General features: G+C 44.8%; 1 protein-coding gene across 1 annotated transcript in view; it reads left to right on the forward strand.

Moving 5' to 3' along the window:
- The window catches only part of MED27 (mediator complex subunit 27), a 217,583-nt gene that overhangs the window by 61,964 nt on the left and 127,716 nt on the right, over nucleotides 1-27,903 (forward strand). The window contains exon 3 of the mRNA XM_065928197.1: nucleotides 9,056-9,186. Within this exon, the coding sequence (XP_065784269.1) occupies nucleotides 9,056-9,186 (131 nt within the window). The remainder of the gene's footprint in view (nucleotides 1-9,055; nucleotides 9,187-27,903) is intronic.

Genomic DNA, 27,903 nt, shown 5'->3' on the forward strand with positions numbered 1-27,903 from the left:
CATCTGACTACGAAGCTCGTCCCCTGCCCGGTGGCCACGCTGCCTCTGGGGTTTCAGCCTTCCCACCAGAGTACAAAGGAAGGCACTTGCCTCTCTAGGCTTACTGCCCCTTAAGCCACCTGACCTTGTTCCTCCTATTCCTGAAGGGAAAAGGCAGTTGTTAAAAATGATCAATAAAAAAATGCATCTTCCTGAATGTTTTCTTCTATTTCCTGATTTCTGCTCTCACAGGCCTTTGACCTGAGCAACTCACTGTTCCTTTCCTTCCACTCCTGTTATTCTCAGCTTGTCTGACATCACGGTTATAATCTTTTAAAGTCAGTGATCATAAGGCCATTTCCCATGCTTCCTCCTTCTGAGTGGCAGCTGTGCTTCCTTTCCTTCTTCTTTACCTCCTGGCTTCATTTCCCGGGTAAGGGAGGGGTGGGGTGACGCTGGTCAGACCCCTGATTTGGAGCCAGTTGCCTCCAGCCGATGACTGGCTGATGGAAGGAAGCAGAAGCTGATGGGGGCTGCTTTTGATGGTCACTGAAATGATGCTTAAAGCAGAAATGAGCATTTCATTACATGAGATAAAGGAAGAGTTAAACTGTCCAACTACATCTAAGCCAACTTTGAGCACATAGGAATCATTTTTTCTACCTGTAAAAGTTGTTTATAATAATCTAATCGGAATTTTAAATTGATCGGATTGATCATACTAAAAAAATCATGTTTACTAGTTTCTTGACTGAAGTCTTTTCAGTGATAACTCGGCAAAGAATTAATGCTTAGAAGTCAGTGGCTAGAATCAAGTTATGGAAGTGTCCAGTGGTTTTCACTTTACTCATTTCTTAGTTGGAAACCCACCTCCGCCACCCCCGTTTTCTTTAAGGGGAGGAAGAGGGAAAAAGGAATAGCCAGGGACATACCTATTATGTGCAAATATTCAGTTCTTCCCACAGACCTCACCTATGAATGTTTGGGGAGAATAACGAACTAGTGTTTGCCAACAGGCGTGTGCTACTTGCTGGGCCTCCAGCATTGCACATTAGGTTTTACGTAGTGCAAAGAGCCGACTCATTGGAAAAGACCCTGATGCTGGGAAAGATCGATGGTAGGAGAAGGAGGCGACAGAGGTTAAGATGGTTGGATGGCATCACTGGTTCAGTGGACATGAGTTTGAGCAAACTTTGGGAGATGGTGAAGGACAGGAAAGCCTGGCGTGCTGCAGTTCAAGGGGCTGCAAAGAGTCGGACACGGCTGAGGGACTAAACAGCAACAGTAAGGTTTTACCTCACACCCGCACCAGACATCACAGAGCGCCCTTTCCCCCTTTAGCTGCCTAAAGTGGAGGCTTTGGTGACTGGTACAATATCTGTGTTCATAAGCATATTTAAATTTCACCAATGCAAGTTCAGACTGCAGTTTCGTAGAGAAATACAACAATACAGAATTCCAGCGTTTGAAGGGACCTTAGGCATAATTCTAGCCATCTGATTTAGACTTTTGACCCAGGTATGCAATAAAAAACTAGTATCTGGCATTTCTGGTGGAAATACAAAGCCAGTTCCAAGATATGTGCTTCTCCTCTGCTGCTTCTCTTTTAGTCAGTAGTGGAGGAAATTCTAGGATACATTTTGTGTTTGCGGGATATAGTGTAGTGTGTGAATGGATCGTGATTCTCGGGTGGTTCAAGCCTAATTACGGATGCCCTTCTGACATGGACTGCTTCCTCTAATCGGAATGCAGGTGAGCAAGATTGCCACCATGTTGTCCTCTTCAGAGAGCGTGTTCTCACTGTCACCGTCCGTTAATAAGCTGTTAGGATGCCCTCATCAGTGCACTGTCAGATTTGCCTTGATCCTGTTTGTATTTCCTGCCTACATCTTCCTAAGTGGCCCTGTGACCTTCCTCCAAGATCCTTGTGAGCCTGTGAATTGCTCTCTGGGACCCCTCAGGTACAGAGACTGAGGGCCTGGTGTGAAATGGGAGTTGGTTCACAGGAGATGGGCAACACCCTGGTCTGTTAGTGTTTGTAGCTTGTCTTTCCTTTTTGGCTTTCTTTTGTCTGCTTTCTCTCTCCCTCTACAAATAGTCCCTGTGATGGATGTTCCCTCCATTTTTAGCCGCATTCACAGTTTACCGTTTAGTGAATCTGTTTGGATATCTGAGTGATAACTCTTCCGACTGATTGGCATCTTCTAAGTATGATAACATGCATACAGCTGCAGTGTAAACAAAAGCAGTTGTGGAGAAAGGCCTATTAATAAAGGTGTGAGTTCTGAAACATTTCACAGGAACAGTTGTAAGCAGGCCTAAACATTACAGATATTTAAGAAAGAAAAGGGCTGCTGTCCGTCCTCTTGGTTTACTTCTTTGACAGTTTTAAAGTCTGGACATTTGAGGATTCACATGCAGGAAGAAAGAAACCCAGACGGCCTTCGGGATGTAAATGATGCCACAGCTGAGCAGAAGCGGGTCCCTCGGTTTGGTCTCCTGCTTTCATGGTAATTGAAAGGCCTGAACCCAGCTTCCCAGCAGAGAACAAATGGGCAAATGAATTGGAGTCTTCCTTCTTAGGGTTTATTGATGCTGTTTTGCCCAAGTAAAGAGATCATTTACCCATAAAAGCTCAAATGTGAGGATGTTTTTCTTTCTTTCCTTCTTTCTTTTTTTCATACTGGCTATTTGAAAGAAGCATTAGGAGATAAAAGGAGAAAAGAAGCTAATATCATTGTCTAATATTTAGATAAAAACCTGAGCAAAACAATTAGATATATGGTATTTTTCTGTAGCTGTTTTCCTTGGCACGGATAATACCAGGCACCCTTGCTTATTTCTTTCCTTAGAGTTATGTTCAAAAGAAGAAACGGGGCTTTATTGTAATACATGGTTCTTTCTCATTAGCTGGGAACAAAACACATTTCAATAATGAGGGGCAAAGGTCTTTGCAACTCAAAGTGGTGACGAAGTGTTCCTAGTTTTGCACAAATATTGGTTTTAGTTGAAAGCTTAATGGTTTAGGAGAAATATGACTCCTAAGTATGAGAATGAGAATCTCACAGTGGCCTCCCCCACCCCCAGTGCCACATACGCATATGGCAGCTTCGTGGCGCGTGGCTCGATCCAGGTGTTTGTGGCGTGACTTGATCCAGGTGTCGTGTGTCCCTGGATTGGGGCCGTGAGCTTGGCCTGTGCTCTCGCCTCTTGGAAGGATCCTCAGTGCCCTTAGACCCGCCAGCTCTGGCTGTTCTGGTCAGTGCTCTGCAGGGGAAGCGGTCCTCCATGGCTCATGTCCTTGCCTGCTACTGCCATGATGTATTACACAAATTCTCAAAGAGAAGCCTAAGTAAAAACAGTATGCATGTGGCTGCTCCTGGGCAATAAGATGATTTATAAAAACCCATGAAGCACTCCACGAGCACAGTTGCCCCATTCGAACACTGTCAAGGCTGCTAGGAAGGTCAGATGTGTTACTGCTGAGTCTAGAAACTAGGTTTTTTACTATCTTGAGGTGTCTGTAGTTTCTTGATTCTTTTGTCTTTGAATTTTTTGTTTCTACATGGTATTAAAACTGTAAAATGAGAGCATTTAGAACTTCCCCAAACTCCCCACCTTAGACATGACCCAGTAGGAAGAAAAAGGCATGTGACAGATCAGCGCTGAAAGGTGAGAGTGAGGGAGCAGACAGGAGCCGGCAAACGCTGGCGACGCTCTGTCCTCCTTCCCTCAGCTCCGGTTCCTGGCCTGAGAAGAAGGGCTGCGTTTCACGCCTGAGCAGTGATAACAAATGCCAGGTCCTGTGGTTAAAAAGATGCAGCACGCGTAAGACAACAGGACAAAGGATGTGAGTTGAACCCTGAATGGCTTGTTTCCCTTTTATGATGTGTGAGACCCTGGACTGGTGACCTGTTTAAGATCAGAGTCTCCTCTCCCATAAAGTAGGGTAGAGTGGAGGTGGAGGGTGGCTTCTCCAGACCTCCTCTCTGACGTTAGAATTCTGTGATTTGAAGCAATCGGAGGGCAGTCCCTATGAATATGAAGGCTTTTTCCTGAGCTCAAGCCTGCAGAGGGGTTTGACATACCTGCTTTTTTAGCATTTAGAATAAGAGGGAGTCAGGGCTGTTTCGTGGCTCTGTCATGACAGTGAGTATCTGCAAAGCTGAGAGTCTGCTTTTGTTAGAAACCAGCCTCGAGAGGGCTGTCTGATGGAGTCGTTCTGTTCTCTAAGTTGGCTCCAGCCACAGGCCAGGCCAGGGCAGCTTCACCAGTCGGCCAGCCCACTTATCAGTTGACAAATTCATTAGCATCTCCTGTTCTTAACGCACTACCCTGCACGCTGTAGAGAATACAGAGTTATCAGTAGTAACAAGGATGTGTCCTCACAGCGCGTCTCCCTCGTGGCCAGCTTCATTCCTGGCCCAAGAAAGAACATCAGGCCCCCCTGCCTGGATGCCACGTCCCAGAGACAGAGAGGAGCTCTGTGCAGGGAGGAGGGGTGGGGCTCTCCAGCCCTTGATCTCTTCTTTCTCTCCTGTGGGCCCGCTGCGCCAAGGCAGCCAGAATTTATCATAGCTTGGTTCTGTCGCATTCTTCATCGAGAGGGTTCAGTTACTGGAAGTACCAATGTGTCTTCCTCGCGTTCTTAGGAGAATGTATATGTAATTCTGTGTAAAGTGATTTTTTTAAAATGGAGTTGAAATGCCTTTAAGGTTAAGGAGAACTCTGTCATTGCTGTTTTTAACTTGCTCCCCACCTCCCCAAAGAAGCCTTTGATGGAAAAGAAAATAATAATTTTCATAGTAGGAAGAATCAAACCTTGATTGAGATGGCTTATAAATTTTAAGATTTTTGAATGTCAGTTTTCTTAAAGTGGGATTCAGGCCATATGGCATGGGGAGGATCACGTGCTTATGAATAGATGCTATACCCCGGATGCCATGGGGGTTCTAGCAAACACATCAGCTTTTAAGTTCTAGGCCTGATCGAATGCCAGTGGCTTAATCGGCATATTGAATGTGACCAGTGTGATGAATTTCCTGTTTTCTTCTCAAACTTCTGTCTGTTGCAGAACATGCCCTTTATTTACTTGGAGCAGGCAGAGCATTCGGAACAGTGTGGGACATGGAAAACCAGTTGGAGGACTAAGGGGACCATTGCCCACTTGGTTTTCTGAACCTGAGATTTAAATCAGAAACTTTGCATCTGAGTTGTTTTTTAAATAATTTCCTTGCATATTGTTTCCTCTCAGTCTGTTTTCTCATTTGTAATTTGAAGTATATTAAAGCTACCTGGATTTGAACCTCAATAATTTGGACTTTAAAAACAAAGACCTCAGGCTCTCCAGAGGAAACGGGTTTGCTGTTGTATGAAATTGTAGGGACGTTATTTCACCAGCTTGTGGTGAAACCAAATACCCTTGTGATGTCTTCAGAAGCCTAGAGCTTGGAATTAAACTTCAGAGCTTGGTGGGTCCTTGGAGAAAATATAATGCAAATGAGCCATGTGAGAGCACACAGCTTTTATTAGTAGCAGGTCCGGCAGCACATTCTAGAGGCTCTTAGCCTGTGCACTGGAGCTCACCAGGACCCGATCACGTTCCACACTTGTGCATGTTTAATATTACTACAACAGCATTTATTCAGTAAATCAAACTTTTCCTAATTCAAAGTGGTGTTTCCCTCAGATCATCATGAGGTGTTGAAAATATCGCAGGCATAGAGCTAATTAGTAGGTATAATTGATTAGAAAAGGCTTTAGGTTGAGAACTGACTGAAAAATATGACGTTTGTTATAGAAAGTGGAAGTTTGACATGAATAGATAGGTTTCTCTTGGAATCGAGAAATTTGCTTTCAAAATTCAGAGAACACGGAAATAGCTAGGATTGCCAAGCAGCAATCAATAAAGACCCCTTCCCCCCAGCTGGCCACACAACAGTCCCATTCCCCCAGCTGCGAGATGTGGAAGTTCAGAGAATGGACTGTTTTATTTCTCTCCCACTTTCATTTTACTCTTGCTGGTTAGTGGAGAAATGATTTTGGATAGAAAAATCACATTATAACTTTGATAAAGTTGCCTTTTGAAATAAGAGTTGTTTCCATGCCACGGACATTTGGAGCGAAGTATGTTTATTGAAATATATTTTTATAGAAAATATTACCGAACCTGTAATTGAACCCTTATGGCAGTATTTTGAAGAGTGATATGTTCTTAATGTTAATTTGTGGATTAGCTCTGAACTCCCTTCTGCTGTTTTAAAATCATTGACTGAGTGAACATTTTCCAAGAGTCTTCGCAGATCTACACAGTGTTTCATGGAATGGAGTATTTAGTGCTTAAATAATGTATAAATCCAGTTGGACAGGAGCTGCCTGTCAGTTTTATTAACTTTGACCTTTTCTCCCATTATAAAGATGCTTCGGTAAATATTTAATGGGCCCCTTATAGATCTTGACAGTCGGAGCTGTGTTCCTGGAAACTGGGAACGGTATATATGATTAACAAATGTCGCTTAATCACTGTGAGTCAGCTTTCAAGGGCAGGTTTTGTTCTGGGGGAAGAAAACTCCTTCCATCTCCATGTGCTCTCGGGTGTGGCGTACATTGAAAGCATCCAAGATGGTAGGAGTCTCATCGGAACTCTGGGAAAGACAGACAGCAGCTAGCGTGCGTTTCTGCTGTTTGGGGTTTTTTGTTTGTTTGAGCAAATGATCAAAATGATGCCAGGTGGGCAAAATCACCCTGCCACTCTGCATAGTTAGCAGGACTCTTCCACTCAAAAGAGTCAGCAGGGCTGGAATGGCTGAGCTTGCATGGACCTTAATAAGATACGAAGAAGGAGAGCCAGAAGGAGAGATGGTTCCTGAAGCCAGGGGGGCCCCTGCCAAGCTGTCTTTCCCTTTGATTCCATAAAGCCCCATGCATATTGCACTCATTGCAAATTCTAGTGGGGAGGATCGAAACCCAAGTAGCTGACATTTTGAAACATTGTCTTTCAAACTTGTACTGTCCCTTGCTTCCATTGATTTCTCATTTAAGAAATCTGTAGCAGAAAAATAAATTTGAGCAAAACTCATTGGTCTTCGATGAGTTTTTAGAGCCAAATTATGCCCCCCTTTTTCCACCTCGAGAAGAGCTCCGTTTTTGTTATGAATGTGATATGTCTCTGTCTTGTATTGTGCAGCCATAAGGCTCCCACAGCAAATCGACCAAGTAAATCAAGAGCCTGTTAAAAAGCAATATGGATGCTCCAAACACAGACATTTCAGTCTTTCCTGGGTCACTGGATGTCTTCATTTTTATAGCCACTTTCAAGAAGCAGATCATTTCAATTGGTTGTGTTTTCTTTCACTCTCTGTTTGTGTGCAGCCCAATGTCTTCACAGGAGGCCATTTATTTTTCAGGACGTTATTACCCTTTGCATCCAGGGCCCAACCCCTTTTATATGGTGGTCACCAATTTCATTACCATGAATTGTAATGTAGCTTACTCTGCAAAGGAAATCTATGCCATGGAAGAGCATTTTGAAAAGAAATTCAGAGCTACAGAATGAATTGCTATTTGTATATACAGTTAATTCTGAATAAATGTTTGAAAGACCTTGCTTAATTTGAGGAGGGAAAAAGAAACATGTTGGATGTTATAAATGGTCTCAATCCAAGTTTCTTAGCTTGGCATTTTCACATTTGAATGTTTTATTTACATTTGTTCAAAATTGGGATACCTTTCAAGGATAATTTTGTTATAGAGATGGATGACAACTCTTCACATCTAAAATACAAAAGTACAGGATTTAAAAAGGAAAATGGGTGTCACTGTCACATGTCAAATTGGAGATAAGCTTCATTTTTTAACGAGTGAGAGTGATGAGCTGTATTGTAAATCAAAAGATCCTGATGATTGGAGTTGAGGGCAGGGGGAGATTGCCTGCGTGGGGCGCAGGGGAACTTTCTGCAGTGATGGAGGTTGTCTGTGTCTTGATGGGGGTGGCAGTGTCACAGGTGTATGTTATCAAGACATCACCACACTGGACACCTAAAATGTATGCATTTTTTTTATATGAATTGTAACTCAGTAAAGGTGTTTTTTTTTTTTAAGTCCTGTTTGGTTTAGAACTAGGCAGTATTATTTCTCTTTTCCAGTAGAGAAAGTCTAGAGAAGTAAAATGATCTGTCCTGAGTAACCTCAATGCTCAGCAGTTTGTCCAGAACAAAGCAAATGATGCTGGCTCTGAGCCCGCTTAGAGTCGGCGACTTCCTCACTTGTATTGTTCCAATTGCATGTGCATGGAGTGGAATTAACTTCTCCAGCCAGTTCTCTTTAGTGAGCCTGTATCCATTTGTGTACCTTGTCATGAGATATGTTCCTGTGCTTATTTTTGTGATCTATACTTGTATCTTAACCACTGGGAACAGCAGCCCAGCTGTGTGTTTGAATCTGTTTATGATCAGCTTGTTGTGCTCCTGTTTACCACAGTGGAGTGTGAGTTATATGTTTTTTTATTGCAAGCAAGACATGACAGTAGCAAGGGTTCCTAGAACTAATTTTTCTTTAAGGAAACCCACTGGATCCTCTTTTTAAAAAATGACAGAAGCTTTAAAATCATTTACATAAAGCAGATGTGAACAGAAGTGAAAAAAGAAGTAAAAAATTACCACAATTATACTCAGAAATACACTGTTAACTTTTAGAGAGCATGTTTTAACCTTCTAGAGAATGTTTTTAAGTGCCTCTTTGTTTACAATACCTTTTTCTTTTTAATTAATAAAATGATGTTGTAAAGTTCTTTATGTATTTACCCAATTCCCTCTTATTATTGGGCATTTAGATTGGTTCCAGTTCTTTATCATTTTGTAATGCCATGATGAGCAACCTTATTCATGTTTGTTTTCCTGTTTGTCTGATTATCTCCTATGAATACATTTCTTGAAGCTAGATGTTAATGGGTATATTTGAAATTATTAAAAATGTTCTGAGCTGGTGAGATGTATCAAGTATTGATAGTTTAATAGCCCTTGTCCTGCTTTTACCAAATGTTATTTTTCTTCCCCTTTTGTTTGGTTTTCCTCTGCAGTTGCAGTACCACGCAGGTCTGGCATCTGGCCTTTTGAATCAACAGTCGTTGAAACGTTCCGCTAACCAGATGGGAGTGTCTGCTAAACGTAGACCAAAGGCTCAACCCACGACTCTCGTCTTACCGCCTCAGTGAGTGATGGGTTGGAAAAAGTTCTTTCGTCCTGGGTGAACTCTACTTTGTACTTGCTTTTGGCTAATGGAAACTCATTTTGGCAAGATCGTTTCTTTCTTTTAAAAAGGTTTCTGTTAAGATTGGAGACCAAACATGTAGGTCACCTATCCTGCATAGGTCTTCAAAGAAGCAGTTATAATGCAATTCCTAGTTTACCTGTTCTGTGTGTGTCTCTAAGACTTTTAAGATGCCTCCTGGCTTATTCTTTGTTTCCTTTCACACTCCCAGAGTTGGCAGAGTGTGAGTGCAGTTCTCCATGTTTCACAAATGAGACCACCGAGGAGCACGTTTTGATAAACTGCAGGCGGTCTGAAAAATCTGGTAGCCCTGGGATTGGAATCAGTGCTGGGCTCCCTTGTTCTTTTTTAAAAGAGTAATATATGTGCTCTTCCTTTTCCCAGTAGGAGAGAGAGCAGACACTGTAAAGTATACGTTCAGATGGATGGTTTTTTTCACGTGTCTACCTTGGGGTAGCTCCATCTGGATCACGCCACTGGCCACCACTTCCAGAACTCCATGAGGGTTCTTCTCACGCTCCCACCCTGTACACAGGCCGCCACCTCCCTAAGTTGACCACTGTCCTGACTTCTTTGAACAATTAATTTGACCTGTTCTTGAACTTCATATGGGTGTAATCACACAGTATGTAATATTTTATATGAGCTGTCTTCACTCAACGTAATATCTGTTAGATTGCTTGTTCTTTTTTGTTGCTGTGTAGTATTCCTTTGAATATGCCATAGTTGTTCCACCCATTGGGTTGGCCTTTACTCGAAACCTCAGGAGTTGAGGGCCATGGCTCACTCAGTGATGTAGAATCAGAAATTGAGTACACCAGTGTTTGCTGGCGGTTTTTCCGTTCCACACTCAGACTCCCCTGGAAGGGGTGCTGCCTCCCAAAGGCTTGACCTGATTTTTAAACACATTTGCCCAGCTCAGCCTGTTCTTCTGTTGTACCTTCTTTCCTTTATATCCTCAGTTACAAACTACGTTTTAAGGTTTCCAGTCTGAAGGGGGTTGGCAGGGGACATTCAGTTGTTTGCCTTTACACAGGATCTCATTTATATTATGTTTGGTTAGCGAATGTTTATTATACCTCCTGTCTGCCATGCACTGTCCTCAGCTTTGGGGATACAGTCACAAGCAAGACAGACATGGTCCCATCTTCCCAAAGCTTTTGATTTTCTGGGGAGAAAAGGCAAAAAGCAAGTACCCCTAAACAAATAAATAAACTAGTACAGTAATTTCTGGTTACGATAAGTACTTATGAAGGGAATACCTAGGATGGTAAGGAGTGGAGGCTGCTTAAAACAAGTGGTCAAAGAAAGCCTCCCCAAGGAGATGGTGCTGGGGGAGACTTGAGAACAGGGAGGAGAAAGACCAGTGAGGAGCTGGGAAAGCTACAGGGGATGATTCTGGGGGGTCTCTTCTCTCGCAGTGGGTGCTTGTGACCCACCATTTGTATGATTTTCGGATTTTCTTCACCAGTAGCATTTGCTTCCAGGGTGGGATGAACATAACCAGCCGGCCTCCAGCAAGTTCCTTTTTGTCTGCCACACACACAGGCACCATCCTTTCCAGAGACAGCAGGGCCAGCTTCTTCGAGTGATGCAGGATAGAGGGAGTTTTCACCATTTGGCAAAAAGCTTCTTCTGTCTGATGCTTAGCACATGTTGACTTGGCGATTCTGCACATCTCAACTTTTGGCTCTCAGAAGTCTAATGGGCCCTGTAACTTGTCATCCTCCCTGCATGGCTTGTCTACTGAGGCAGGACGCGTGGTGAGAAGTGGAAGACTTTCTAACGGTCCCACAAGACTGGAGCCAGGAGTGTTTGTCGCTAACTCTCTCCCGACAAAAGTCCGTTCTTAGTCCATCTGTTCACCATTTGTTAATTTGCATTGGCTTGAAACCTGTTTACAGGTGACATGCTATTATGAGGACACTTAGAAACTATTTTAAGCAGCAAGGCAATCAACAGACTCTGTTCTCATGCCAAGAAAAAAAAATGGGTGTTCACAGCTGTCATTATAAATTTATAATAAATCACTCAAAATACTTAGTTTCAAAAAGTGGTTACCGTGCCCTAAGAATACAGTGTTGAAATGATTTCCTATACTTAGTAGCCTCTTTTCCTGTGAAAATTGACTGCAGCCTTTTCACATCCTTGAGCTTTGTGGATTCACATTATCCTCACATCCCTTCTTAGAGCAACTGTCCAGTAGGCAGAATCTATAACTAAAGGGCATTCTGTTCACTTTCACTGAGCACCTATGTGCCACTAACTGTGTTAGTTGTCAGGAGTAGAGACACCAGTTATGTGGCATAGCTGCTGACCTAATTGGATCACGCATTGTAAAAAAAAGAAAAGAAAAGAAACTAGTAATAAATACATATTGTAGATTTTGAAGAAAACCAAAGATTATTAGAAAAAATAATAATGCTTTTACCCTGATAAAGTTATTGTTAAAGTTTTGATGGCTGTTCTAGATTTTTTTTTCCCTATGCATGTGTATATATATAATTTTTAAAAACAAAAACCAGCCTTTAAGAGGAACTGTCTTGTGATACTGTTCTGTATCACATCCCAACATTTATTGTATTTGTTAGATTTTAAGGTAGTGTAATTTGACCCATGGAGTATTTAAAATTGCCTGTTAATCAGCCATGTTGTGGTTTTATGTATAGGACATTTCCTCATTACAGAATTCTTACTATAAGCATGGTATGACCATAAACTTTGTGTTTAAGGAAATCCCTTGAACTCCTTTATAAGATAGCACCTAAATGCTCCAAGGTTGCTGATTTTCATCCATTGCTACAAAACAAATTGCCCCCAGACTTAGTGGGTTTAACGACAATAAACAAAATCGCCCATATTTTCTGTGGGTCAGGAGCTTGGGGGTAACCTGGTTCAGAGCCTCTCATAACATTTCCATCAGGTAGCAGCCAGGACCACAGTCATCTAAAAGCTGGACCAGGGTCCAGAGGCCACTTCCAGGGTGGCTCCGTCACGTGGCAGGCACTGTTGGTGGGAGACCGCAGTCCCTCCGCGCACAGGCCTCTCCACAGGCTGCCTGGGTGTCCTCTGGACGTGCGGGTGACTCTCCCAGAGCAGGCACACTCAGAGAAGGCGAGCCGGGCAGAGCCTGTCCTTTTTATGGCTTCACCTCGAGATACGCAGCATCAGTTCCACCTGTTCTGTGGATTAGAAATGAGCCGCCAAGTCTGACTGACGTTCATGGGGAGGGGGTGAGGCGCTGTCTTCTGAAGGAAGGGGTGTCCACATTTGCAGACATATTTTAAAACCACCACGATTGCCAAAGAGGAGGGACACTGCCCAAGCTGCCCTGTGAGCCCCATTCTCTTGTTTATTCAGCAGATATTTACTTGGGGCCTGCAGGTGCTTGGTTCTCTGCTCTGAGCTGGGGGTTTGGAGGTAAATAAGATAGGATTTTGGCTTTGGGGATGCGCTCAGTAGACACAGAGGAACAAACGAGCAGCAAGGGCTGACCATACTGCAGCATCATAGTCAAGTGTGCCGGGCCCTAAGGACCGGATCCTCACGTGTCCGAGAAGGCCACGGCAGTGCTAAGAAAGGCCACGCGGGGGCCAGACTTCACTGAATCTCTCCACTGCCGGGTGGGAGCGAAGGGGGCTTCCTTGTGGAGAACTAGGAGCTTTCTTGTGCAGGCCTACAGAACTCTGAGGAAAGGGTTTATTTCTAAACAGTGGAGGAGGTGGTTAAGGGCCGGGGCCGGCCGCCTCACTCGCCCTCCCCTAAAATTCTGTGTGTCTGTTAGTGTGGAGGCACTTGGGTTTCTGCATTGGCTTCAGTTAGCAGTTGGGTGGCGTGGAAGCTGCTGCCCCAAAGCCTCGTCCTGAGTGCGCTGAGACTATAGTTGTGGCAAGAATGCAGGAGATTTGTACCATCATTGATGTGTTTGTTTTTAAAATGCAGTTGACTTTAAAAGCAATAGTCTTTGAAGACTCAGATTCCACGCCTCACCCCCCCACCCACGTTCCCAGAGGATTAGTGATTTGTGGGATTAACAATTCATATCTTCTCCCCCTCCAAAGACACTTGTAAGGAGACAAGATGCTGTTCCTGATGAAAGATCTGTGATCCTGTATTAGCGTTCAGAAGGCCCTGGTGAAGCGACCTCACTCCCTGATTGCCGAGTGTTCTTCTTAAGTCTTTGCAAAAGGACAGACACTGTCATTTTCATAAAGGAGGCTGTGTCCCCCGTTGCTGGGTGAACATTGTTCGCCTTTGACCTTGTAGGACTGGGCTCAGTCTGGGAAGTGGCTGCTGCACTTGGCTGATCCGTCACTTGCACCCTGAGAGCCCCGTGTGTCATGTCATCCCTGGCACCGTGATTCCTTGTGCCGTCATGGATGGCAGCTTCAGCTCTCCCAGACCTCGCTCCGTGTACCCCTGTGGCAGCGTGGGGTGTTGGTCTGGTCCGTGTGGCCAAGTCACACACAGTCAGTGTGACTCCCAGGTTTCATCAGAGGTGAAAGACCCTTGTGTGTTCTTATTTTGCACATGTAGATCTCATTTGGGTCTTTTTTTAATACTTGTTTTCATTTATCTGGCTGCACTGGTGTGTGGGATTTAGTTTCCCAACCAGGGATTGAACCCGGGCCACTGCATCAGGAGCTCGGAATCTTAGCCACTGGACCACCAGGGAAGTTCCAGGTTTCACCTAGGTTTGAGGGGAAAAAAAAGCCAATTGTTTTACAGAAAGGTTATTTTTGAAAGCATTAGCTGCCTCCCTCCCCCCGCTGGAGGTTGACACACCAGGCGGTCTCTGTATCACCTTGTGGTTTGCGAAGAGGCCCTGCCTATGAGACTAAGGGCACCTCACAGGCTGCCTCCTCTCAGCACTGGGGATGCGTTGGCCCTGCTCGCAGCCCGGAGCAGCTGCTCTGCTCATTCAGTGGGTCCAGTGCCCCCTCACCCGCTCCCAGGCGTTTCTCCAGGGGCCTCCTGTTTCTCTCCCACCCTGTCCGTGTTCCCTTTCTCCTGCTTCGTTCTTGGTAGAATGGAAATGGGCGAACCCCAGAACCGTCTCCTGGGAGAACTCCTCCTCCTTCATCTCCCCACCCCGCTCCTCTCTACAGCACAGCTGCTTGAAAGAGTTGACTGTACTTGTCCCAGTTTCTCAACCACCCCAGGCAACAAGCATTCTGACTCCGACCCCCGTTCTCTAGTTTGGCCTCTTGTAGCACCCCACGTAGGCGGAGTCATGCAGAACACAACGCTTTCTCCCTGCTTTCTTTTGCCCGACGTGCTGTCTTGGAGATTCGTCTGTGTCGTGTGTGTCAGTGCTCTGCTCCATTTTATTGCTGAATAGGATTCCTAGATGTTCTCTGGGGCCCACCAGGGGGTCTTCCTCACCGTTTGGCGTCTGCCTCAGTATTGTCTCATACCTCTGAGAGTGTGGGGTGTCTTCACTTCCTGCTCCTGCTCTTGGATGACCTACCTCAAGTTTGAGTAACGACACACAAAAACCACGTGCCGGGACAGGTGTTGCTGGGGAGAAACGCCACCGATGGAGGCAGTCACTGGCGTAATGACACTGCTTAGCCCCCTCGGGGTTCCAGTGTCTGAACAGCAGATTCTCTTGGTATGGCCACTGATTGGGCTCTGGAAGTTGAACTGAAAGAGGCTCATCTCCTGCCACCGCCTTGCACACTAGTCCCCGAGAAGGTCTTGGACTTGAAATCCCACCTGGTGCTGGTATGGGTGACCGGCTTTTCTCTAAGACGCGTGGTGAGCGCTGCCTCTGCTCTCCGAAGGGAGAGTCTCCTACTGTCTCTTGCTTAATGTGAAACTGCCAGGAGACCCGGAGAGCAGAGGGGAGACACGGATCCGTGTTGGGCGACGGCGATGAACGAGGGGCCCGCTCTTCGTAGTCATTGATGTTGAAACCGAGAAAGGCAAATACTTGCCAGGATGAGTGTACGAAACCCGGGTCTCTTTCTGTAGCTTCCTGGCCATTATATCATTCTCTCTGCTGTTGATGATTTTTCCAGACCTTTTCTGTGAGTTTTTTCTCAGCTGCACAGAGATGAAACTCCAGGTTTCTGTGTTTGCTTTGCTATTACAGAAGCCCTGATTTAGCCGTCATTTGATAGTGACTGTGACCCTGCTTCCTTGCAGATATCTAACCCTTCTCTTGATTACTTGGGCTTTGTTTTGCCTCCCAAGGATCTTGATATTTTGTTGAGGGCAGCATTTGGTTGCATGTTGATAGGTTTATATTAACTGCTTCAACTCAGATGGTGAGAGGAGCCCTGAACAGGAATGTTTGGCATCTCTTTTCATGGGAGTTTAGTTTGTCTCTGAGCAAAGGAGGCTCAGATGATAAAGAGTCCACCTGCAATGCAGGAGACACAGGGTCAATCCCTGGGTCGGGAAGATCCCCTGGAGGAAGACATGGCAACCCACTCCAGTATTCTTGCCTGGAGAATCCCACAGACAGAGGAGCCTCGCAGGCTACAGTTTATGGGGTTGCAAGGAGTTGGACATGACAGTGACTAAGGATTTTTCACTTTTCACTTTCAAAGCATCAGTTAATATACCATGAATGAGAAGCAAACAGATTCATTGCCGTGAGTTTTACAAATACACAGCATCACCTCCTGTAATCCTCTCTTCCAGATTGCTTATTTGCTAGGCCGACACTCTCTGGGCCTCGGCTTGTGAGCAGAGCCAGTGTGTTGTTGGCTGTTCCGAGTGTCCCCGAAAGGAAACAGAGAACTTTGCAGCTTTTAAGTTTCCTTGAGGTTGGCAAAAAGTCATCAAAACTTAAGTAGAGATTCACGAAATTCCCCTTTCCCCTACTGGCAAGTATTAAGTAACAATATTCATTAGATGCCACTGAGAGGCTGTGTAATAAAGAAGTAATCCTAGGCCTTGGTGACTCTCAGTCTCCAGAAGAGTTGAAATTGAGAATGTAATTAAAGATTAAAACATTGTTTGCATTCTAGAACATGGAGAAATCTTCCTCTCCATTGTGGGACCATATTAATAAGGAAGAGATCAGTTTCCAATAACCAAGACCACAGAAGCTCATTTATTAACATCAGTCATGTTGAAGCTGTCTGACTCGCTACTTCTTTGTCTTTTTCCTACAAGACTGGAGCTGTGTCCAGGAATAGTGAGGGATACCAGTCTTATCTCAAAAAAAATTTATCAAAATCTTCACAGCATCCTGAGTGTGGATGGGAGTGTTCACAGGGAAAGGGGACGGCAGAGGATGAGATGGTTAGATCACTGACTCAATGGAGGTGAATCTGAGCAAATTCTGGGTGATAGAGGAGGACACAGGAGCCTGGCGTGCTGCAGTCCATAGGGTTGGAATGAGTCAGACATGACTTAGAGGCTGAACAACAGTTCAGTTCAGTCGCTCAGTCACGTCTGATTCTCTGCGATCCCATGGACTGCAGCATGCCAGGCCTCCCTGTCCATCACCAACTCCCGGAGTTTACTCAGACTCAAATCCATTGAGTCGGTGATGCCATCCAACCATTTCATCCTCTGTCGTCCCCTTCTCCTCCACCTTCAATCTTTCCCAGCATCAGGGCGTTTTCAAATGAGTCAGTTTTTTGCTCATTGGCCAAAGTACTGGAGTTGCAGCTTCAACATCAGTTCAGTCCAGTTGCTGAGTCATGTCCGACTCTTTGTGACTTCATGAATTGCAGCACGCCAGGCCTCCCTGTCCATCACCAACTCCCAGAATCCACCCAAACTCATGTCCATTGTGTCAGTGATGCCATCCAACCGTCTCATCCTCTGTCGTCCCCTTCTCCTCCTGCCCTCAATCTCTCCCAGCATCAGGGTCTTTTCAAATGAGTCAGCTCTTCACATCAGGTGGCCAAAGTATTGGAGTTTCAGCCTCAACAGCAGTCCCTCCAGTGAACACCCAGGATTAATCTCCTTTAGGATGGACTGGTTGAATCTCCTTGCAGACCAACAGATTTTCAAGAGTCTTCTCCAACACCACAGTTCAAAAGCACCAATTCTTCGGCGCTCAGCTTTCTTTATAGTCCAACTCTCACATCCATACTTGACCACTGGAATAACCATAGCCTTGACTAGATGGACCTTTGTTGGCAAAGTAACGTCTCTGCTTTTTAATATTCTGTCTAGATTGGTCATAACTTTCCTTCCAAGGAGCAAGTGTCTTTTAATTTTATGGCTGCATTCACCATCTGCAGTGATTCTGGAGCCCAGAAAAATAAAGTCAGCCACCGTTTCCACTGTTTCCCCATCTATTTGCCGTGAAGTGATGGGACTGGATGCCATGATCTGAATGTTGAGCTTTAAGCCAACTTTTTCACTCTCTTCTTTCACTTTCATCAAGAGGCTCTTTAATTCTTCTTTAGTTTCGGCCATAAGAGTGGTGTCATCTGCATATCCGAGGTTATTGTTATTTCTCCCAGCAATCTTGATTCCAGCTTGTGGTTCCTCCAGCCCAGCATTTCTCATGAGGTACTCTGCATATAAGTTAAATAAGCAGGGTGACAATATACAGCCTTGATGTACTCCTTTTCCTATTTGGAACCAGTCTGTTGTTCCATGTCCAGTTCTAATTGTTGCTTCCTGACTTGCATACAGGTTTCTCAAGAGGCAGGTCAGGTGGTCTGGTATTCCCATCTCTTTCAGAATTTTCCACAGTTTGTTGTGAGACTGAACTACAGCAACCTATTGCTTTTCAATTCTATAATTCACTGTATTCCTCTGTTTGTCAAAAAATAATTTTCACGCTGTCAGGTTCAGCCAGTTTTTTAATGCAAAGAATAAAAGGTTGATAGGAACTAGTGTACCTACTTGTGTTGAGGTTGTATCATTGAGGCTGGGAAAGAGGCGAGAACACCATAAAATGTTGTCAGACCGTCTGACACATTGTGCTTGGCGGTCAGATACCTCGTACTCTGAGCTCCTCGCAGCCCGCTGCACCCCTGGCCTCAGAGTGGACTCACAGAAGAGGCCGGGGCCTTGTGCAGCTGGACTGTAAAGGTTTAACTGCACAAGCACCATTTCATTTCCTCTCTCTGCTTTTCTGTTGCTGTTCACGTTTGTTTGTTCTCCATTTGCCTCAATATCGAATCAGAAGGCATTCAAGGCCAAGGGTGCAGGATAGTCTTCTCATGCATCCAGGCGCCGCTGTTGCCTGTTCTTGCTCTTTAGGGTTTTTGAGGGCCCAGAGAAGATGCTGTCAGTAATAGTTCTTGAAATGTCCTTTTTTATGTTTATTGCTAGTGTTATTGGCAGGTGTAGCAGGAAAGTGTCTTTCTCTGTCTGTGGCATTGACTGGGGAGGGGAAAATGTGGTTCAGTGATGGCAGAAAGAAAGTGTCTGCTCCGGGCTCTGTACGGCTTGCATTTGGTAGCCAAATGCCTCTGGCTTTGCCACTCTCTGTCTTGTGTTTTGTTGAGACTGGAAACTCCTTGGGGACCAGGGCTCCCTGCATCCCCATCCTGCCTGGTCTTGGCTCGCCTCCTGATGGCTGAGTGAACCAGCCCTTAAGGCTAGTTCCCCTCTTGGCTTCCCTCCCCGCTCCCTGCCCAGATGCTAAGGCAAGAATGTCTTTTTGCAAGATGTGCTGGTCGTCATCGTTTGTACTGCTCATGGTTCTCAGTAAATTGGAAGCGTTGAGCACTGGGTATTTAAGTGGCTGGGAACCAGGACCTTTCCACTGGTTACAAGTCTGCCTGCCAGTGCAGGGGACACGGGTTTGATCCCTGGTCTGGGAAGATTATATGTGCCTCAGGGCAACTTAGCCTGTGGCCACCGTGACTGGAGCCCATGTTCCAAAGCCCGCACATGGCAGCTAGCTAGCAGTCCTCATCACCGTGCCTGGAGTAAGCCTGAGCACCGCAGTGAAGACCCAGCGCAGCCGAGAGTTAAAGAAATCAGTGGCTGAGCACCAGGTGCAGGGTGCCTGTAGGTGAGCATTTGAAGGTGACTCCTGAGTGGGGGGGGACAGGACTGGATCTGCAGGCTCCGGCAGCAGGCAGGGCCCGAAAGGCAGGTGGAAGCCTTATAGCGGCCACCGCTGGGGGCAGCAGGCCCCGGGGGCTCATGAGCAGGGGCTGGGGTGTGCAAAGTGGTGTTTTAGGACGATTAATCAAGTGGAAGAATGCAGCTAAATAAGGTAGTCCTTTGTAGCTGTTAAAAAGATAATTGGTTCATGTTACTTATCTTTTATCTCTCTGTTTGGGCAGGAGAAAAATCTCCAGGAGAAATAAACGAGGAATTCCTCATAAATATTAATGTAAAAATCTGTCTATGGAGAATAAATATAGGGACATTTTGCTTTAAATGCTCTATGTCGTTGTGCTTCATTAGCATATGTGTTGTAAAAGATCCTCCTCTCCCCTTGAGAAAACTGTATTTAGTTCAGCTAATAGCTGCCTGCTGAAAGCCGCAGGTTTTCGAGATCCTGTACTTTATATGGCCAGGAGTGCTGCTGTGCCCCCGTGTCAGCCGGCCGGTTTCCTGGGCTCACTGTCCTCAGGAGTGCTGGCCCCCAGCAGCAAGTCCCAGATCCAGTCTCTCTTCTGGACCCTTTTTCGGGACCTCTGCTTCATGCCTGGTTTCCTAGTGTGTCCCTGCGCACATGTGAGTGCACAGACACAGGTACTTGTGTTTTGTACCCTTCAGTTTGCAGGCATCCCTCAAGCCCTCTGTGTAGGCTAGGCGTGTGCTTAATCAAGCTGAAACTGTAAGGTGTTCAAAGACTCCTGTCTGTATAAAAAGATAGAAAAGAGAATGAGTTGCTTGTGAAGCTGGTTAGGTTGGAGGTACCCACAAGCCTTGGGAGAAGCAATATGATGGATTTGTTTACACTCCATGCCTCCCACTTCTCAAAAGTGTTGGGGAGGGGACTTCCCTGGTGGTCCAGCCAAAAAAAATGTTCTCTTTATTATAGGGGACTGGAATGCAAAAGTAGGAAGTCAAGAGCTACCTGGAGTAACAGGCAAATTTGGCCTCGGCGTACAAAACGAAGCAGGTCAAAGGCTAACAGGGTTTTGCCAAGAGAACGTGCTGGTCATATCAAACACCCTCTTCCAACAACACAAGAGAAGACTCTACACATGGACACCACCAGATGGTCAGTACCGAAATCAGATTGATTATATTCTTTGCAGCCAAACGCGGAGAATCCCTATACAGTCAGCAAAAACAAAACCGGGAGCTTACTGTGCCTCAGATCATGAACTCCTTATTGCCAAATTCAGACTTAAATTGAAGAAAGTAGGGAAAACCACTACACCATTCAGTTACGACCTAAATCAAATCCCTTATGGTTAGAAAGTGGAAGTGACAAATAAATTCAAGGGATTAGATCTGATACAGTGTCCGAAGAACTATGGATGGAGGGTCATGACACTGTACGGGAGACAGGAATCAAGACTATCCCCAAGAAAAAGAAATGCAAAAAGGCAAAATGGCTGTCTGACGAGGCCTTACAAATAGCTGAGAAGACAAAAGACACGAAAGGCAAAGGAGAAAAGGAAAGAGGCAGCCATTTGAATGCAGAGTTCCAAAGAATAACAAGGAGAGATAAGAAAGCCTTGCTCAGTGATCAGTGCAAAGAAACAGAGGAAAACAATAGAATGGGAAAGACTAGAGATCTCTTCAAGAAAATTGGAGATACCAAGGGAACATTTCATGCAAAGATGGGTACAATAAAGGACAGGAACAGTGTGGACCTAACAGAAGCAGAAGATATTAAGAAGAGGTTGCAAGAATGCACAGAAGAACTATACAAAAAAGATCTTCATGATCCAGATAACCACGAAGGTGTGATCACTCACCTAGAGCCAGACATCCTAGAGTGCAAAGTCAAGTGGGCCTTAGGGAGCATCCCTACAAACAAGGCTAATGGAGGTGATGGAATTCCGGTTGAGCTATTTCAAATCCTAGAAGATGATGCTGTGAAAGTGCTGCACTCATATGCCAGCAAATTTGGAAAACTCAGTAGTGGCCACAGGATTGGAAAAGGTCAGTGTTCATTCCGATCCGAAAGAAAGGCAATGCCAAAGAATGCTCAAACTACTGCACAATTGCACTCATCTCACACGCTAGCAAAGTAATGCTCAAAATTCTCCAAGCCAGGGTTCAGCAATACCTGAACCGTGAACTTCCGGATGTTCAGCTGGATTTAGAAAAGGCAGAGGAACCAGGGATCAAATTGCCAACATCCGATGAGTCATTGAAAAAGCGAGAGAATTCCAGAAAAATATCTACTTTTGCTTTATTGACTATGCCAAAGCCTTTGACTGTGTGGATCACAGCAAACTGGAAAATCCTTAAAGAGGTGGGAATACCAGACCACCTGACCTGCCTCCTGATAAATCTGTATGCAGATCAAGAAGCAACAGTTAGAACCAGACGTGGAACAGTGGACTGGTTTCAAATCGGGAAAGGAGTACGTCAAGGCTGTATATTGTCACCCTGCTTATTTAACTTCTATGCAGAGGACATCATGATAATTGCTGGACTGGATGAAGCACAAGCTAGAATCAAGATTGCTGGGATAAATATCAATAACTTCAGATATGCAGATGACACCACTCTTATGGTAGAAAGTGAAGAAGAACTAAAGAACCTATTGATGAAAGTAAAGAGCAGAGTGAAAAAGCTGGCTTAAAACTTAACATTCCAAAAACTAAGATCCTGGCATCTGGTTGCAGCACTTCATGGCAAATAGATGGAGAAACAAGGGAAATGGTGGCAGGCTTTTACTTTTTTGGGCTCCAAAATCACTGTAGATGGTATTTGTAGCCATGAAATTAAAAGACGCTTGCTCCTTGAAAGAAAAGCTGTGACCAACCTAGACAGCATATTCAAAAGCACAGACGTTACTTTGTCAACAAAGGTCCGTCTACTCAAGGCTATGGTTTTTCCAGTAGTCATGTATGGATGTGAGAGTTGGACAATAAAGAAAGCTGAGCACCAAAGATTGGATGCTTTTGACCTGTAGTTTTGGAGAAGACTCTTGAGAGTCCCTTGGACTGCAAGGAGATCCAGCCGGTCCACCCTAAAGGAAATAAGTCCTAAGTATTCATTGAAGGACTGATGTTGAAGCTGAAACTCCAATACTCTGGCCACCTGATGTGAAGAGCTGACTCATTTGAAAAGACCCTGATGCTGGGAGGAGGCAGGCAGGAAGAGAAGGGGATGACAGAGGATGTGATGGTTGGATGGCATCACCGACTCAATGGACATGAGTTTGAGCAACTTCCGGGAGTTGGTGATGGACAGGTAGGCCTGGCGTGCTGCAGTCCCTGGCTTCACAGAGTCAGACACGCCTGAGCAACTGAACTGAATTGTAGACAGTAGGTCATGATACCTTAATACTGTCAATGAGCTCATTATAATATACTGTTTTTGTCTACTTCTGTGTATATTTTAATTTTTTCCAGGTTTTCTTTTTTTCTTTTTTAAATATGAAGCTTGGGAGCTTGGATTATTGTTGAAGAAGTGGAGTTTCAGCGTGGGGATGGTAGGAGAAGTCTTGGGAGTGGGTGGCACCTACCAGGGGTGGTGGAGGGAACGCCGAGGCGAGGGCACACAAGTAGGGTGCTGGCACAGCACCACAGCTGGCCGCCCTGCCCTGCCCAGCCCTGCCTCGTCCCACCCGCCAGGGCACTTCAGCCCTTTGCTGTTAGGTTCTGGCCCAGCCTCACTCTCAGCTGATCTGTCCTATATTTATCTCAGGCCCTTTGTGACACAGGCTAAAATTTAAGACTCCATGTCTTCCATAGATACTGAATCAAAGAGAAATTGCATAAAGTGGAAAACTCTAATAAAGAACCTGGCCATTAAGCACCAAGTTGAATGTGGCAGCCTGCGAGATCAGTTTAAAATTATATTTCATTGCATCCTCTAATTGCATTTCTCCTTTACAAGGTGATTTTATCCAGGAAGACAGCTGTCTAGTGTGGTTATTACATCACTCTGGACGGTCCTAGGCAAAGGAAGAAAAGAAATGGTGGTTGTATAGTACACTCATCAAATAGAAGTTGGGTCTTTTTTTTTAATCCCTTTTTGCATAACAAAGAGAGCTTCAGGATTGTTAATATTTCACAGGATGCCTTTCCCAATCCACAGTGGTTTTAAGTGAAACTTTTTTTTTTCATCTTTCTGCTCTTTCTTGGAATGGAAATTAATTTCAGTGGTCTCTTGAAGTGTGTCTCTTTTTCTTTCTTTCTCTGCCATCGAGGCTATTAGTCACCCATAGATTTTGACCCAGATAGTCCCTGTTTATAGTCATAATGGTCTCTGTTCATCTCTGCTGAAAACTGCTCTGTTAGCTCTGACAGGTACAGTGACCTCAGTAACATGGAAACACAAAATGGCTTTGTCTTTGAGTTTAAGTCTTTTAGGGCAGAATGGATTTTGATCTGGGGTACCAGTCGCTTTGATAGTCCTCATTCAGGCAGATACCCAGGAGTTTTTTAAAATAATAAAACACGAAAAACAACCCAAAAAACTTTTTTTCAGCCCAGGTTAGACTTATTTCTAGCCTCCTGAGACTTGAGGTATATCATCTCCCTAAGTGTGCTTAGCGTGAAGGAATTGGTCATGGTCTTTGCGTTTGGAAAGTTTTTCAACCCAGATTCAGCTCTGACCGCAGGACCTGCTAGTCCTTAGGATGAGCTGTCAAGGTCAGGCCTCGCTCTGGACATTCTGACAGCGGGGTAGTTGTGAACTGGAATGGGCTCCCGATAAGAGGGACCCATGGGCCGGGTGTGGGGCCAGCTCTTCCTCGGAGTGAGGGAGCCTTTGGAGTGGTGATTCCCACCCCAGATGCACATTAGAATTTTACAGGGAGCTTTCTGTGGGGAGAGGCCCACTCATTTTCTTAAACAACTCCCACGGGCATCCCTGTTTGCACCTGAGAGTCAGGACTCCTGCTCCAGGAGGAATGAAGGGACACTCCAGGGATAGAGCTGTCTTGTCAGAACTTCTGCAAGATGAGGGGGCTAATTGTGGGGGAGAATTGGGGAGAGCTTGTTTGCTCAAGGCCACCGACAAGAACCTGCTGGAATTTAAAACTCAGAAAAAGGTGGATCCTAACTTGATTGCTCGTCAGCTCTCAGATGTATCTGGTGTCTCAGTACCTGATTTCTCTGACCAGCTTTATTGAGTTTTGTGGCTCTTTGGTCCGCAGAATAAGGTAATCTGGTGATAGTTTACTTTTTTCCTTTAAATGTATTTTTATAGTAGTGGTTTGGTCCTTCAAGTTAAATTGCCATCTACAACTTAGCATGTTGCATTGTCATTTTGTACACTTTTAAAGGTATTGCTATAAATTAGAAGTGTACAATTTAGTTTATTGTTAGTCTGATATATATTACTTTTCATTATAGTTTTTTTTTGAACAACTTTATTGGGGTGTACAAAAAATACAGTAAGTTGCATGTGTATAAAGTATGTTTTTTTTGACACACCTGTGAAACCATCACTTTATCATAATCAAGATAATGAACATATTCATCACCCCTACATTTCCTCACACCCCTTTGTAATCTTGCTCACCCTTTATCTCCATCTCCTCACAGCCTCTGAGCTGCTTTTAGTTGCTATGGGTTAATTTGCATTTTCCAGAAGTTTATATAAATGGAATCACAGTATATACCCTTTTTTTATTATGACAGTTTACTCAGCATTGTTTTGAAATTCATCTATATTGTTGCACGTATCAACAGATCTTTTGTTTTTATTGCTGAATTGTATTCCTTTGAATGGATAATACCACAATTCATTTATTCCTGTTGCTAAACATTTTCATTGTTTCCAGTTTTTGACTGCTGCAAATAGAACCAGTATAAACATTCATGCTCAAGTCTCTGTATGGACATATGCTTTCATTTCCTCTTGGGCGAACACTTAAAGAGTACAACATCTAGGTCATATGGTAGGTGTATGTTTAACTTTTTAAGAAATTGCCTAACAGTTTTCCAAAGTGACTGTAGCATTTTACATTCCTGCCAGCAGGGCATGAGAGTTCCAGTTGCTCCCTGTCCTCACCAACACTTGGCATAATCAGTCTTTTTAATGTTAGACATTCTAATAGGTGTGCAGTGGTATCTCATTGTGGTTCTAGCTTGCAGATTTCCTTAATGGCTAGTGGTGTGGAGCATCTTCCTTGTGCGTATTCACTGTCTGTGCATCTTCTTTGGTAAAGTACAGAACTCTGAGAGATGGAAGGTCCCTCTGGTGACTCTGAAGAGGCCTTAGTGCAGAGCTTATCACAGATGGGTTGTGACATGCTGCTTGCTTGGTGCACCTCTGTCAGGTACCTACTGTTTGCTCACAACGCTCCCAGTCGCTGCAGGGCATTGAGAGGAAATAGTCAGGGACCGCGGGGATCCAACACTGCAGGTTTTACTTGTACGTCTCATGGTGTTTCTTCACCTTGTCCATCTTCTTCCCTGTGCTTGTGTCATGGCTGTGGGTCTGGAGTTGATTGATGTTGAAGAATAAGTATTTAATTCAGTTTATGCTGACTTTTCTGGTAGGGGTACTGGTCCCTGAACCACTGCAGTCTAGACTCTTGCTGTCCTTTATCTTTAATTGGTGTTTATTTATAGTCTGCTCTGCTTTTTGTTAATTTTAAAAATAAAATCTGACGTCCATAATGCCAGATGCCGGATATCCAGTGACGAATAAACCTTTCTTTAAAGAACTTAGAGTGTCCTGAGGAGACAAGTGCAGAGGCTGTTAGAACTCAAAAGGACATGAAGTCAACTCCAGGGAACCAGGAACGCTCTCTGGATGATATGGACTCAGAAAAGCTGAAATTCCCTATAAACAGACTTAAATATAATGTTGGTGGCTTGTATTAGAAACGCCTAAGACAGGCCCACTGGGCTTCCCAGTTGGTTCGGTGGATAAAGAATCTGCCTGCATTGTAGGAGATGCAGGTTCGATCCCTGGGTTGGGAAGATCCCCTGGAGAAGGGAGTGGCTACCCGCTCTAGTATTCTTGCCTGGAGAATGCCGTGGACAGAGGAGCCTGTAGGGTCTGTGGGGTTGCAAAGAGTCAAAGAGTCGGACACAACTGAAATGACTGGATGCACACACAGCAAGACAGGTCCACTGCCTGTTACCTCCTAAGAGGAAGGGGTAGAGGCAAGACTATAGAAGTAGAAATGCTGGATCAGACCACCCCATTGCACCTCTCACTCTTCTACCCTGCTCCTCTCCCAGAGCCCACTTCCTGAAGTAGTGAAGAGACCTTCAGCTCTCCAGGAGACTTGCATGGCGCCTAGAGCAGCTGCCTATGTCACTGTGTCCTAGGGATGCTATCACCTAGGGCCTTGCGATATGGAGATTGGCAGACTACTGTGATGGTGGGTCTGAGACCCAGGGCTTTTTTCTCTGGCTCTCTTTCCAAGGTGGTTGTTCTCCCTTCCCCCTATCATCTTTGTCCCTAGAAACCTTATGGGTTTTTTTGTTTTTCTTCCCCCTACTATTTAGTAAACCCCACAATGAACCTTGCCAGGCTTAAGATCAAGCTTGCAGAGGACCCTAGTCTCCAAGTGCTGGTGGACACTCAGGAGGACAGAGCCAGCTTTTGCGGTCCCCCGGTGTGCTCTGACCACAGATCAACTCCATTATGTATTGCTGAGCTGAATGTCCTCACGGCCCCTCCATCTCCCCTACCCTGCTGTATATGGGGCTCAGCCACAGACATTCACAGGTAGATCTTTCAAAGAAATGTTACTTCTTGACTCTAAGAACTTTGTTTTTGTACTATTGCCCCAGTTTCCCGGGAACCACCCCACCCCCGAGTTAGATTTGCTGGGACTTAAGTGTCTCCAGAGAAGAAACCGAGGGGTTTTTAGCCATAGATTTAATGACCTGTCCCCTCCCATCCTAGCTCCACCCGTTACGGCTCCACTCGTGTTTCCTGGGGTCCGTTCCTTCCATTCATCTGCTCCTACTGTTACGTCTCAGTGCCCCAAAGAGAAGATCCTCAGAAGTCTCTCACAGTCTTAAATGAAGTTTCATTTCATTTTTATCATATCATTAAGCCAGTGTAAATCCCAAGCACAGTAGCTCCAGAAAGGCGTTCATTTCCGATCTGACACATAACAAAATAGATTTAAATTTTTGTTGTTGTTGACTTGAGCACCTTGGGAAAAGTAAAATAAAATAACTGAAATTAAGTAAATAAAAGGCACCAAATCCCTTTTCCTTCTCTAGGCCTGAACTCTCATCTTCTATTGTCAGTTAAAATGGACCCCCCACTCCAAATGTGTCGTGCCCAGAACCCAACTTCACAGATCAGGTGTGGGGCCAGGGTAGGTTCTTACAAGTTAACTTCCCCTCTCTTAAAAGATTTTTTTGTTGTTGTTGTACTTTTTAATTTTTAACAAAGGGTACTTAAATATTTAACGGTCTCCTAAGACCAATTAATTCAATGCAGTTCATCCAGCAGACATTTAGACATCATGTGGCATTGTCCTCCCCATTAAGGAAGCTCTGATGTTGTTGAGGGACGTGTCTATAGTGTCTTGAAAGCCCAGACCCAGAAGAGCCAGGAGGCAGCTGCTTCCCCCGGATCACTTCACCGTGAAGAAAGCCAAGGGTGCAGGTAGGAGATATTTCTCCTGATCAAGTCACAGGGATTCTTAACAGCAGA

The sequence above is a fragment of the Muntiacus reevesi genome, chromosome 3, assembly GCF_963930625.1.
Source record: "Muntiacus reevesi chromosome 3, mMunRee1.1, whole genome shotgun sequence".
NCBI lineage: Eukaryota > Metazoa > Chordata > Mammalia > Artiodactyla > Cervidae > Muntiacus > Muntiacus reevesi.